The 13,055-nt window shown below is 51.7% G+C and overlaps 4 protein-coding genes across 4 annotated transcripts; 1 reads left to right on the forward strand and 3 right to left on the reverse strand.

The window, feature by feature from the left end:
* Positions 1-72: 72 nt before the first annotated feature.
* Positions 73-1,398, forward strand: M438DRAFT_306199 (uncharacterized protein; the record flags this gene model as incomplete). Its single annotated transcript, XM_029902253.1, has 2 exons — positions 73-507; positions 580-1,398. Coding segments are annotated over exons 1-2 (1,074 nt in total), but the record flags the coding sequence as incomplete, so codon positions are not given.
* A 166-nt stretch (positions 1,399-1,564) lies between these two features.
* M438DRAFT_306200 (uncharacterized protein) lies at positions 1,565-4,023 on the reverse strand. The gene is made up of 4 exons (XM_029902254.1): positions 3,663-4,023; positions 3,412-3,546; positions 2,507-3,358; positions 1,565-2,447 (listed from the first exon to the last, which is right to left on the reverse strand). The coding sequence occupies exons 1-4, from the start codon at positions 3,864-3,866 to the stop codon at positions 2,016-2,018; spliced, it is 1,623 nt and encodes a 540-aa protein (XP_029755555.1). The 5' UTR covers positions 3,867-4,023; the 3' UTR covers positions 1,565-2,015.
* Positions 4,024-4,371: 348 nt separating this feature from the next.
* M438DRAFT_146868 (uncharacterized protein) lies at positions 4,372-7,625 on the reverse strand. Its single transcript, XM_029898943.1, has 4 exons — positions 7,543-7,625; positions 7,079-7,392; positions 6,781-7,022; positions 4,372-6,727 (listed from the first exon to the last, which is right to left on the reverse strand). The coding sequence occupies exons 2-4, from the start codon at positions 7,268-7,270 to the stop codon at positions 4,636-4,638; spliced, it is 2,526 nt and encodes an 841-aa protein (XP_029755556.1). The 5' UTR covers positions 7,271-7,392; positions 7,543-7,625; the 3' UTR covers positions 4,372-4,635.
* Positions 7,626-9,209: 1,584 nt separating this feature from the next.
* Positions 9,210-11,106, reverse strand: M438DRAFT_328133 (uncharacterized protein). Its single transcript, XM_029903196.1, has 2 exons — positions 10,968-11,106; positions 9,210-10,883 (listed from the first exon to the last, which is right to left on the reverse strand). Exons 1-2 carry the CDS (start codon positions 11,007-11,009, stop codon positions 9,426-9,428), a joined length of 1,500 nt encoding a protein of 499 aa, XP_029755557.1. The 5' UTR covers positions 11,010-11,106; the 3' UTR covers positions 9,210-9,425.
* Positions 11,107-13,055: the final 1,949 nt, after the last annotated feature.

The following is a 13,055-nucleotide window of genomic DNA, read 5'->3' on the forward strand; positions in this document are numbered from 1 at the left end:
CGTCCACGGTTCTTCCAAAGCTTCTTTCGTCTTCATTGTTACATTACTCTTCCACGGTCCGGTCATCAGCTGCGTGCAAGCACTCCTCTCGGTTGTCTTCAAGGCCATCGCTCGCTCGACACACTTGATCGCCTCCACACACATACCACGGCAGGTTTCATCCGCTTGTCTCCTACAGCGTCTATTGTCCGGCGCCTGCACTCAAGCACCAAACATCACCGGCCGGCTACGAAACTGATAGAAGCTCCCACTATGTCGGACGAAATGCATGAAATGGACTTCCCTGGCATCCCTGCTCGTGAGGATTGTTCAAGTTGTCCAGAGACAGGTACCCGTTGCGCTCTGCATGAAAACATGTATCATCGCGCCTTGAAGAGACAGCAAGAAACCGGCCTCGTGGTCCCAACAGAACAAGCCAATGGCGACCGAGATGACGGCCAGCCTGCCCATGGAATGTCAAAGAGAGCAGTGAACCGTATCAAGACCCAGGAAGGTCAGATGGTCAGCGTAAGTTTGTGCAATCTCTGATGAGCGCCTCCATCTCGTCACGGTCGATCAATCAATACTGACCATGTTCAGGCTCTGAAGAGAATGAATTTCGTAGATGGCAAGCAACGACACAATCTCTCCAAGAAACAGAAGATCCGCGACAGAAAACAGGGAGATGCCGCCGTGCAAGTTCCGAACCCTGCGAAGATGGCCGCAAAGCAAGAGAAGGCCGCCAAACGCGCTGCCGATCCGGGAAGAATTGCCAGACTTGAGGCTCGCCGCCAGAACATGGCTGAGAAGAAAGCCGTCCAAAACGCGAGACGTCTTCGCCTTGTCGACGAGCAAAGGCAGAAGAACAAGACCAGCAGGCTCGTAGACGCTGCCGATACCAACGATACGCTTCAACTTGCCCGTTCTCTTGAGCAAAAGGACGCCACAGATGACAAGGCTCAAGTCCGCGGTCCGGCCCGTAGAACAAGAGGACAGATTGCCGCCTACGGCCTACACACAGAACTTCAGGACCTCGCCACCGTGCATAGCATGCCTTTGGATACCGGTACTGGTGATTTCCTCGCCCGCGCAGACTCCCTCATCCAACAGACTCTCAATTCCGTTCATTCCACCTTATCGCCCACCGATCGCAAGAACCTCGAGGAAGCTCTCAGCCTCGTTCGCACAACTCACTTGCTTTCACCGAGCCACACCTACAACCCTATGAATCTTGGATTCGCCGACGAATCGATTGACCGTGTGATTCATGGGCCCATCGCTGATGATCCCCCTATCTACGGATACAGACCCATCATAGAAGGTCAGCCAATCAAACAGGAACCCATGGCCGAAGATACCTCCATCAAAGATGAGGAAAACAAAAACATGGCCAGTCACGGTCGGCTCAGAGGTGGAGCCAGTTTTGTCTCTACTGAACAGGACTCCATGATGGAGTAGCAACCCTGCAACGGCAGACCGCCGTGCCAGCTCTGCGTTCTTATTTTGACATTGCAAATGTTCCTGGACCAAGGCGCATACAATGAGTTTATTCCTTCAGTCGTCCGGGAACACAAAGACAACAAACAGAAGACTGTAATGCGGAAGGTTCGCCTCTTTTTCCAGAAGTTACGGAAACCGGCACGCTTCAGATAGCTCCGCCGCCAATTCGTGGTATCAAGGCTCGATTAGAAGCCGAAAGAGAAACTGCACTCACTCCCAGTGGTCGGGTAAATACACCAGCAACGTTAGTATTGGGTCTTTTTAGCTCAGTATCGAAAATAATGCACCCACAGAAGCCGATTGCTCTGTCTAGAACTGATTCCAACTTGATTGTGATGCTTGGTTACGTTCTTACTCATACTCCTAAGACCCACTCTGCTGTCGCTGGCCTGAAGAAGAGGCAGATGCTTTTTGGATGGCTCAACCGCATTCTATCGAGGTAAGGAGATGGTGATGATTAATTATTAGTGTACTTGTAGACCCCTTGGGTATCCGCTAAGATTCATTCCTGTCCTCCCATTAGTGACGATGCCTTCTCAATGCCATCCGCTCTTCTCGCCTCTGCCAGAATTTAACAAAGGATCCTCGGCCAGGGTAGGTGGCGCATAATCCGCTCTTCGAACACCTTCCATGGGCTGCACGTCCGTGGCCATGGCATCTTCATAGCTGGGTGGCGCATCTCCATATGGTGGCTCCTCGCCCGAGTGGTCTACCTGCTGGAGTGGCTGGTGCACAGTCTCCGCTGTTGCTGCAGAGGCAACTGGTTTGCGAGCAGGCAGGGGCGGTGCTCCTGACGGGGTCTTGGTGTCTGTTGGATAGCTGGGGCGAGGAGGCATCGGTGGAGCAGAAGAGATGTCGCCTGTATTGTGAGCCTGAGCTCGTGCCATGGCATCTAGGAGTTCGGGCGGTGGTGTAATGCCTGAGAAGATCTGGACGGGTAGGCGCAGATCTATGGTTGTGGTTTGTGGCTGTGGCTTGTCAGCTTCTTGGAACGATAGTGAGCATAGAGTGGACGATATGAGCTCACCATGGATCCAGGACCATCATAGTGGATGCCAATACGAGCAAAAATCTCGTACGTGCGAGCAATGTTGCAGGTTTCGAAACTGGGCGGTACGACATTCGGTAAAGGTGTCTCGTTCCAGAGTCGAGCGTCAATTTCAGCCTCCAGCTCGGTTTCCTTAGTGTTAGGTGCAGATGCACCTCTGGTGGCACTATCACCAAAGTGTAGGGGTACTGCCATACCACTTCGAGAGAACAATACTGTACTGCTGCGTTCAACCCTGCCAACATCTTGTGCACGTACTTTCGTGATTGCCACGACCTCGAGCTGCAGCGAGGAGAGCGTCAATGCAGTAGTTGTGCCGTTGAGACTTGTGACTATAAGTCGAACGGGGACCGGTCTAGCACAAGTCAAGATGGCGGGCTCTGGAATGCGTATGTCGACAGCTATGAATGGGGCCGTGGGAGTCGTGGCTCCAGAGGCACTTTCAGTGGTCTTTTTGGAGCCACCGAAGAATGAAGCCATCTTGGACTTGCTGGGAGCTGCTGTCGGTGTGGTTGGAAGGTTCACGTTGAATTGATGTCGGCGGCGTGCATATCCCAAAGCGTCTGATGGTGGTGGGCGTGGAGGCTCGATGGGGCAGAAGTTGAAAGGTACATAGGCGCGAGCATTCTCCTTGAAAAGACTGGGTCGGTTCACAGTTGCCTTGACGTAGTAACGAATCTCAGCCTCTCCGGGGAATCCTACCAGCGTTGGCGGCAGTGTCTTCTTGACGTGGCTATGCGGTGTCTTGTACATCTCCACGTTCAGGCCCCCAAACAAGCTTATCGTCGGGTTGGAGTTGGATGATGGATCGCATGCATTGTTGAAGGGAAACTAGCTATTCGTTAACAAAAGGACTTCTAGATCGAGCCGTGTAGCATTAATACCTTGAACTGAAACGGGTACTCGTGTTGTCCCGCTGGCAGAGTATATGCTGTCTTTCCAGACAACGATCCTGAGGCACCTTGCTGTTGTCCTGCAACTTCTGGAGGTGGGAACACGGCTACAGTTTTATAGAGAATCTAGGTTCCTGTCAGTATACAACTTCGATCTATTATCGAGGTCCCCATTCGCTGGATCCCATGGAGACGCTGCTCAAGAAAGCAGAGCAATCCAACGGAGGAAATGATTAACCAACCTTGTGAAACTCCAGCTGAGGCTTCTGTCTATCATTACTCGGATTTGGTGGTGGCAATAGTCTCGTCCTCGATTCTCCTTCGAGTTTGACAACGATGCTGGACACTGTGGTTGCTGTCTGTGTCCGCACGAAAACTTTTCCGGAGATGTAGTCTAGATTTGTATAGGATGGGAAGTTCTGATCCAAAACGATGCTGGCCAGCATGTTGTGTTTCGTGCAGTGGTCTAGCGGCACGGTGGCTGAAGATCGACTTTGCAGCCGCGATACTATGCGCGCACAGCTCAGGACAAGTTTTGCAAAGAGGCGTAGGAAGATAGGTAACCAGGCAAAGAGGATACTTCTTCGGCAATGATCCTTTGCTCGTTGTCACCCGACAGAATGGGCCAAGACTTATTGCTCGTCGTTCGCATCGGCGTGCACGGATGTCTTGCGCGTGCTGCGCATGTGGCTTAGCCAAAGTTTGCCCTGTCTCCAGGGTGACCCTGCTACTTTGTATAGGCCGTCAGAAATGTGATTTGGTCCTGCCATGGTTGCAGTACTCAGAAGTTGGTGTTTCGTGCAGCGATTGACTGCAATAATGGTTTTGAATCGCCTCGTAAATGGCGTCGTACTCATTCACAGCTATCTGTTGACAGAGACGTAGCAGTCACTCAAGCCCGCGCTGACACCTGAATGTGCCGAACTCTGGACAAGCAATTTTTCAGAGTCAGCGGCAACGTGAGCAGAGCGTTTAGATGAAGTAATGTCTTTATTGATCTGTGTTTATGCAACGTTGATATCCACCCCCGAAGAACAGGAAAAACTCCATGCTGTGTTGTCGTGAGACTGTGATTGCAGAAGCCATTTGTATCAGAAACCAAATACATGCATTGCGCCCCCATTCCAATCCACCATGTTTTCCATCCAGTGATCGTGGTAGCCCAAAACTCCGGCTTCCAAATAAATGCAAATGTAAAGATGAACGTTTGTGTTCTCAGATTTCGATTTTGTCACCACTGCGACAAGCAACTTCGATACGATGCTTGATAGCCTCGAGGCGGTTGTGCAGCTGCCAAAGACGTACAGTGTCTTCTTTAGCGACCTTGTCACTAGGGGTCCGCTCGATACGACGGTAAAGCTCGAGGTACTCCGGGTATAGCTTGCTTCTGAACGTCTCAGCAGCAGCACGAGTTTGCTCCCAAGTGAGCGGACCGCCTTCGTAGTCATCGTTCAGAACACCGGCGAGATTGTCGTCAGATAACTCCGAGGCTGCAGGAGAAGAGCGAGGCGAGACGGTGGGAGCAGTGGTAAGAGAGACGACCGAAGAGTTTGTCGCCGCGTGTGAGTGTGTGCTTCCTGAGTCTGTCTTGCGGTGCTTTGATGAAGGAGGAGCGGCGTGATCATGAATCCCAGAGGAGATATCGTTAGCTTTGCGCTTCAAAGATTTGTCTGTGTTAGCCACCAAAGGTGTAGGCGGGACCTTGGCCACTGATGCTTTAGCGGAGCCATTCACCATAGGAGTCTTTACCGGCGCACTGGATGGGGCTTTGGCTGGAGTCGAGGTGGTTGATTTGACTACCTTCCTGACAGGCTCGGCAGAATCAGTATCAGACTCAAGAGGGCGCTTCTTAGTGATGATCTTGGACTGCGAGCCGGGCTTGACACCGCCGAAGAAATTCAGTGGCTCTGACGATTTATGAGTGGCCGTAGGTCTGACAGGCTTGGTGACATTTGCAGCGACTGATTTAGGTGGTTGCTTGGTAAGCTTTTCAACGTGATCAGAGGCGTTTCGCGGAGGACTCGTGCCCAATGGAGAAGGTACTTTAGGCTTAGTGTCTGTAAGTCTTCGTGGACTGATGTTTGGTCTCTGGGTGGTTGGGGCAGCCTTGACGGGTTTCTGGACTGGAGTGTCTCTTGCTTTTGTGGCTGTCTTTGCTGCCATTGCACTTTCAGGTTTCTTTGGAAGAGAAGCGGGTTTGGCCGGAAGCTGTGCATCTGTTTTGACCTTGGAAATTGCGCTGTCTTTCCTCACAGAAGCACCTGTGGCGAGCTTGTCGGAGGTCGATAGCTTCGACTTTGCTTTGATATCCCTGACCATGCCAGCAGCCTCACTGGCAGAAGACTCACGTCTCTCTGCTGCTGCAGGCCGTGGCCTTGCGATGGGCTTTGGTGGCTCCTTCCTAGGCAGGTCGTCCTTCTTGCGCTTGGGTTCGTCTTTGACTTCGCCTTCTTCCTCGTCGTCTGAGCTGTGTACGACTTCCTCGGACTTGATCTTCTGGGCAACCTTCTTGGATGGTATCGATCTCTTAACAGTGACGTTTCTTGGTTTGCTCTCACGATCACTTGCAGCAGCAGCAGCTTCTTTAGCTTCTTTTTCTTGCTTTTTCTTTTCCAAAGCGCCTTTCTTCTGGACCTCCTTCAACCGCTTTTCGATGGAAAAACCACCAGAAGATCTTCCAGTTGTACCATTGGTACCCCGGGGTGTTCCGGTGCTTCCAGTCTTCGGCGTACCGGCAGCACTGGCGTGAACAGGTGTTGGCGCAAGACCAGGTGTGCCAGCTTGGTCCATCCTTTCGGTAGTCAGGTGAAGGCGCGAGAGGATCTTGCCTTTGTTGCGTTCCTCTTTGGGCAATAGCGTCTGCCAGGCTTTGTCGTTGGTGGGTATCCTGGCTCGGTCGAAGGCTCTGATGGCGTGATCGATTGCCAAGTTTCGTTGATCGGTGGTGTATTTGAAAGACCAAGGGTCGAGCTCTTTGTACGCTTTGTTGGACAATTGCCAGGCGAGCCCCTGCTTTTCAGCAATCTTGGGAAGGAGGGAGGACAGTTGCGAGTTGGGAATATGGGTCTTTTGGTGGATGGCCTGTTCGGACAAGGGTCTGACGGCAAGCAAGTGGACGAGAGCGAATCGCATACCCTTTTCTCTGGCTTGGGTGTTGGGGTCAGAAGGAGCAGATGTGGGAGCCAAGGGTCGGGGGGTGGATGACGATGACGCAGAACGATGCGAGAGAGAGATTGGTCGTGCGGAAGAGGGTTGAAGATATCTCGAGTTTTTGGCACCAGCGTCGACAAGGCCACTTATTGTCGTCCTATTGTCACAAGTCAACAATTGTTAGTGAATGTAGAAGGCATTCACACTCACTTCCTTTCCTCTTTCTCCTTGGCCATGGATGCCAGTGACTGTTTCAGAGCTTCCAAGGCAGCCTCAGCGCCGAGCCCGTCTTCTTGTGCCTTCTTCTCGGCAGGCATCTTGAGCTCTGCATGGTGCGATACAAAGGCCGCGAAGCCGAGTTGGTCCTTGGAGCCGTCGGTCGAGTAAATTTCATGACGGAATGTCTCTGGGCGAACATTCAGCTCCAACAACCTTGCGCCATAACGAATTTTCTGCAAGCGTCAGAAAGGGATTCATCGGGGGCTCTTGAACAGGTTCAAGGGCATACCGGTGTCTTTCCGCCCAGCAATTGCACCGCCTTGCCCCCTTGGGCACATTGTTGCAAGTCACGTATGACTTGATCATTCAATCTAACCAGAATCGCCGTCCTCGAGAGGGACGGATTGGTTTGTTCGTGTTCCGACTGGTTCGGGGCACCGTGAAGCCTGAGTGTCGATCCGGAGATCTGGGATGAAGCCATGGTGGTGATCAACAGCGGAGGGGGACTTTCGAAAATGTCCACGTCTTAGCAACGATATCGAGGGGGATAAATAATGGTAGAGGTGTTTGCTGCATCACATGTGCTACGAACACACAGCGCATCTACTATACAGGAGCGTTGTCAGCGGATTGTTGGCAGATGCAACCAGTCAGGCCTCCCCCAGCCATATGATATGACGTCCCTCGCCAGACAGCGAGCAACGAGCAACGAGCATGCATCTTGTTGGACAAACAAAGCTGGGTAAAACTCACCTAATGCCAGGACACAGCCTGCATCTTACACGTCTGATAACACAGGAAAGTATATCAGGCAGAGCAAGAGGAAGGGGACAAGGTACGAGCGAGCAACAAGACGGAGAGAGACAAAGGGCGCAACGGAAGCCGTGGGGTGACAAAGTCACAAAGAGGAGCGAGCGAGCCACATTCGCCAAGGAGGGCCACTAGTTCCGGCCCGCGAGTACAAGACTCAAGAGTGCACTTTACAGCTCCGACTGGCGACCACCACTTTGCCCGTCCGCAAAACCTTGTTGTTTGTGGCTACAGTTACCCATACCCTGCCTGTCTCTCAGACTCGTCTCTGCTGCTTCCGACCTTCTACTTTGGCAAGACTCGAAGAGACACGCTGTCTCGGGCACTTCTGGCAAGCAGCGTCAATGCCCTTTCCAGGACAAAGGATTCTGGCTCGGCTGGCTGCATCTTGCGTCGTGCAAGGCGAACGATGCGCGCAGGGAGCCAAGTCGATGGCTCATGCATTTGTGCCAAAAATGGGGGGCATGATATAGCGCACCACTAGCCTCGATCAGGTCAGGGCTTTGCAGCCATATACATACTCGTGCCTCCCAATTATGCGTGGAACCTGAGAGACCTTGATGGCTCTGAGCAGCGAAATGCTCTTGACGACGACCTGCACTCAAGCCCGGATTCGCAACTCGAGCATGTTTCTAAAGAAAATCCGAGCTGTCTATCACTGATTAGGTATTATTCTCGGTGCCCTGTGACGGCCGGTATCAACACCCCAAAATGGAATACGGCTGCTCGGGACGCGTCTGGTGGCGCATCTGCTGGACCTGAAATTCAAACGTATAGATAAAGTCTCAACGACAACCACGGATGACCGCTGACCCCGTTGCGATTGTCAGCGGTGTAGAGCACATGGCTGGTGTTTAAAGAATATGATGAGCATCATTTGGTTATTGGTTCTGGACGCTGCCCGGATACCTAGACAGCCAAGCTGGACAGTGCTCTAGAACAATCCTCGCACAACAACTCTGTCTCTAAAATAAGTACTCGAGTAAACTGGGTGATTATTGCAAGCTCTTGTGTGGCTTTGAAGCCAGTCGCGTGTCTCATCGGGACTCCCTTCCCGTAAAATCATTGATGCACTGAACATTTCTTCTGTACATACTAGCAAGCATTGAATCACAAAAAATTTAAAACACATCAAATCTCCTGCTTGCGAGTTGTTTCTCATCTTGCAATCTACCCCCCTCCAATATCCCAACTCCGTGCACGCGCACCGGTCGTCGCTACAAGTGAACAAAGTGATCGCGGAAAAGTGTGGAGCTGGTCTACTTTGATCCCTCAACAGGTAACAACAAGCACAAATAACAAATGGTCAATCAATGTTCGGGGCATCGTATGCTGGAATCCGGATTCATTGGCTGACTGCGTCTTGGTTTTGGGCGAATACAGTGCTTAGTAGAGACGGTCATAAGCGTTAGTGATCGAAGTGGTCTTCGGATGAAACCGCGTGATGCTTGACCTGCATGACTGTTACTACACAAATCATGTGAGGCTGTCATGCTGCCTTTGAAACTTCTCGCTCTGGTCGTATACTTTTCGGCCACGATAAGGGACATGACCCTTTTTGATGTTTCGACATCAAGAGAGGGACGTCCGCTGGAGGATTTTGAGATGGTCGGGTCAGACACAGAATGCATACCAAGAACATGCCATGATATATTACAAAACTCCGTAATGCCCTCTGGTATCTAGCTAAGAAATCTTTACACTGAAGAATAATAAAGGCTGGTCGTAAGCTCTGAGTTCGAACTGAAATGCATGCCTAACGCCCATTTCCCATGTCATGAAGAAGATCTGTTTCCAATGAGACAGATCATGATCAATAAGTTTGCTTAGTTGCTTCCACTGCTGTCTTTGTGCAACAATGATGGCACACCTCCAGGTGTCATACCAGCGTTCGAGTTCGCGCCGCTGTCACCAACTGCCTTCTTCTTCTCCTTCTTGGCCCATCGTAGGCCACATGCGTTGCACAATGTTTTCGGGCCCTTGGGACCTTTGCGCCACTCTGGGCTATCGAGAGTTCCACAATCTGCACAGACGTACTCCTCGGCGACCTTGAGCTTCTTCTTCTTCTCCTTGTTGCCGTCGCGATCTCTGTCGAGCAAGATTGCGATGCCAGCGTCGCCTCTTATAAGCGCAGGCGATGTGTCACCTGTGGAAATACCGTGGCTTCGCTCACCATCGCGGTAGCGTAGTCCAGTGAGCATTTCGATGGTCTCGAGATGATTTGATCCTTCGTATCGAGACATCTTGTCTGCTATGCTGTCAGGTTGTTGGGCCGATAATGCGCTGTCCAGGTTTTGTCGAGTAAGAGCAGTGTTTGAAATTGGGGGTTTTGCAGGTGGCGGCATTCCCTGGTAATTTGGCGTCTTGCCGTGTTCGCTCGAGCCATCAACACGACCGGCCTCGGATGGGTCACGCCTGGATTGATCCTGCCATTGTCTTTCCTGAACCTGGTTCTCCTCAGCCTCCTCTCTTTTCAACTCTTCTATCCTCTTCTTCAAACGCTCGTTCTCAATCTTGTGTTCCAGGAAGGAGTCGAGTAGGGCGGCATTCTTGGTTGGGTAGGGTCGCGCCATCATGAAGAAGCCACGACAGAGACCAGAAGCGCTCATAGCGCCTTGACCCGAACCACTCATGTGGCCATATGCGCCTTGGTCGGACGAGATGTGTGGATGACCGTCGCATTCGAAGATGATGTATGTGCCGTCCTCTCTCTTGAAGCGATAGAAGAAGCGAAGTGGGTTGCCCGATGCTATGGATTCGTTGAATTCGCGCATGAAAATGCCGCTGTCTTCAGGGTGCACAAACTCGCCGATGAACTTGCCGACGAGATAGCGCGGCTCGTAGCCCGTGAGGGTTTTGGCAGAAGGCGAGACATAGAGTATGCGACCGTCGGGTGTGAGGATGTGTAGAAAGTCCCTGAGCTCTTCGATGACACGCTGAGACCAGTTTCTGCGCTTGGTGAACTCGGTCAGGGTGTTGCCGCCATTGGAGGGAGGACCCATGCCGAAGCCAGTGGGCAGCGGGCCAGCGCCGATAGCCGACATGTTATTAGCATGGGGCTGGCCATCATCATGTTGTTGATGGTTCGGGGGAGCGAGTGACATGGAGTTTGGGTTGTTGCCAAAGGCCGAGGGGTCGGCAAAGGGCACGTTGCTCAGGGAGACATCGAGGTTCGGGTCGTTGAGATCGAGGTCCATGGGCAGCATATTAATCTGGTCCTGCAAGTCAGACATCAGATTGGCGCTTGGGTCCAACATATCGGACGCGGACACGCCCCCGGCCATCTGATGCACAGAGCCAACGATTAGTCCGTGATGCCATGAAGTGTATTTGGCTCATGCGTCGTTGGCAGTGGCACTTGGACTTACATTTTGGGGTAGCGAGCCATCGACCGACGACAGGTAGGACATCAGTTGCCTGTGGCTCTCCGCCTGCCTAGGCCCGGTCAAGAATCTCAGTACAGAAACGCAGCCTTGTCCGGGGAGTCCCACCAGACAAAATTACGATGCAGGAAGAGTTGCTCGATCCGCACCCCTCTGACCGAGTGTCGCGCAGCGCGACCGTGCTGGCCAAAACGTTGGCCTGGGAGCACATCGCTGATCATGAACTTCGATTTCGGATCATGTTTACGGAGTAGCTCACGAGAGAGACCCCTTCTTACATCTTCTGAGGGCACATGGAATACCGTAAAATCTATATAGCAGATGCTCGATATGATCGCCTCATGTCTTTGTCCACAAGTCACAATATACATGCACTTTGGGAGTAATTAATTGTGCGCGTCGTCGAGTTGGTCTGCTTAGGGCTGCGAGCTGCGAGGGCCAGAAAAGTTGACGGAGGCAGCCGCGCTTGTCCGCTGTCACTTCGCCTTTGCCCTCCTACTTCCCAAACGGGCTTTCATGTTCGAGCAAACGCGCACGTGAAATCGCGTTTATCTAGACGATTCCGTCTCTGCCTACTGGAACATTGGAGTTGGTGCCGACTTCGATACAACACCCTCAACCCGACATAAGTATTCGCCTTTTGCTCTCTTCTGGTTTCCTGACCACCCGTTTCTTCCAGCCGGAGAAGACTCCGCGCTTGATCCACTATGTAAGTTCAATTACGATCCGCATTGGTCAACAATCCCGAAGCTAATTCCTCCAACAGGTGTATGTAAATCGCCGTGTCCTTCCAGATCGGACCCACTCATTGACATTGCTCCTTCAGCTAAGATTGACAAACTCTCCATTTTGGGGTATGCATAGCCAATGACATCCGCTTGCAACCAGACAGTCACTGACTATGGTATAGAGTCCGATCCTTCGACAATGGGCGCAGCGAAACCATTCAATTCTACGCACCTCTCACCTTGATTGTAGGACACAACGGCTCTGGAAAGACTGTAAGAATTTGTTGATGCATAGCCCGTGTTGAATTTACTGACAACATCCAAAGACTATCATTGAATGTCTCAAATATGCCACAACAGGAGACCAGCCGCCCAACAGCAAGGGTGGTGCCTTCATCCATGATCCAAAGGTATGTTTTGTGTCAACTAGATACTATCGAACCACTCTGACCAACGTACATAGCTTTGCGGCGAGAAAGAGGTTCTCGCCCAAGTCAAGATGTCATTTCTAGCCACCACTGGAGCAAAGATGGTGTCAACTCGCAGCCTACAACTTACAGTCAAGAAAACAACACGCTCTGTAAAGTCACTCGAAGGCCAACTTCTCATGATCAAAGAGGGAGAGCGCACGTCCATCTCTTCACGTGTCGCCGAGCTGGATCAGCTCATGCCTCAATATCTTGGTGTTTCTAAAGCCGTCCTGGATTCCGTCATCTTCTGCCACCAGGACGAAAGCTTGTGGCCACTCAGCGAGCCTAGTAAGCTCAAAGACCGCTTTGATGCAATTTTTGAGGCGATGAAGTACACGAAGGCCATCGACAACATCAAAATCATGAAGAAGAAGCAGACAGAAGAGCTCGGAAAGTACAAGATCATCGAGCAGCATGCGAAGGAAGACAAAGACAAGGGCGAAAAGGCCGAAAAACGGTCTCATGAGCTTTACGAGGAGATCGAAACTCTGCGCCACAAGGGTGAGGACATGACTGCTAAGATTACCGAGGCCAAGCAGAATTACAACACTGCCTGGGAGAAAATCAAGTTTCTCAGCGGTATCGTTGGTCAACTTTCAGGCAAACGGATCGAGCAACGTGCCAAACAGGAAAGTGTTCAGAAGCTCCGACGCAACCTCCGGGAAATGGCGGACTCGGATGAAGAACTCCAAGCTCTGCTACAGCAGTATGAAGAGCGTGTTCAACAGCTTCATGATCAGGCTAACGACGAGAAACGCCGATACTCACAACTCAACCGAGAACTTACCGGTAATCGCGAGAAACTTAGCATGAAAGAGCGCCAGGTCGGTTCATTTGAATCAGATCAACAGAACTACGAGCGTCAGCTTGGAAAC

This window comes from Aureobasidium pullulans (assembly GCF_000721785.1).
Source record: "Aureobasidium pullulans EXF-150 unplaced genomic scaffold scaffold_33, whole genome shotgun sequence".
NCBI lineage: Eukaryota > Fungi > Ascomycota > Dothideomycetes > Dothideales > Saccotheciaceae > Aureobasidium > Aureobasidium pullulans.

What these genes read in the sequence shown, in the direction of transcription:
- M438DRAFT_306200 (XM_029902254.1), bottom strand. Translation starts at nt 3,866, where the DNA reads ATGCTGGCCAGCATCGTTTTGGATCAGAACTTCCCATCCTATACAAAT. An exon ending in CTCAGCTGGAGTTTCACAAG is followed by an intron (nt 3,547 to 3,662) that starts GTTGGTTAATCA and finishes ACAGGAACCTAG; the next exon opens with ATTCTCTATAAAACTGTAGC. An exon ending in ATGATGGTCCTGGATCCATG is followed by an intron (nt 2,448 to 2,506) that starts GTGAGCTCATAT and finishes GACAAGCCACAG; the next exon opens with CCACAAACCACAACCATAGA.
- M438DRAFT_328133 (XM_029903196.1), bottom strand. Translation starts at nt 11,009, where the DNA reads ATGTCCTACCTGTCGTCGGTCGATGGCTCGCTACCCCAAAAT. An exon ending in ATGGCTCGCTACCCCAAAAT is followed by an intron (nt 10,884 to 10,967) that starts GTAAGTCCAAGT and finishes TCTGTGCATCAG; the next exon opens with ATGGCCGGGGGCGTGTCCGC.
- M438DRAFT_146868 (XM_029898943.1), bottom strand. Translation starts at nt 7,270, where the DNA reads ATGGCTTCATCCCAGATCTCCGGATCGACACTCAGGCTTCACGGTGCC. An exon ending in TGCTGGGCGGAAAGACACCG is followed by an intron (nt 7,023 to 7,078) that starts GTATGCCCTTGA and finishes TGACGCTTGCAG; the next exon opens with AAAATTCGTTATGGCGCAAG. An exon ending in AAGGAGAAAGAGGAAAGGAA is followed by an intron (nt 6,728 to 6,780) that starts GTGAGTGTGAAT and finishes TTGTGACAATAG; the next exon opens with GACGACAATAAGTGGCCTTG.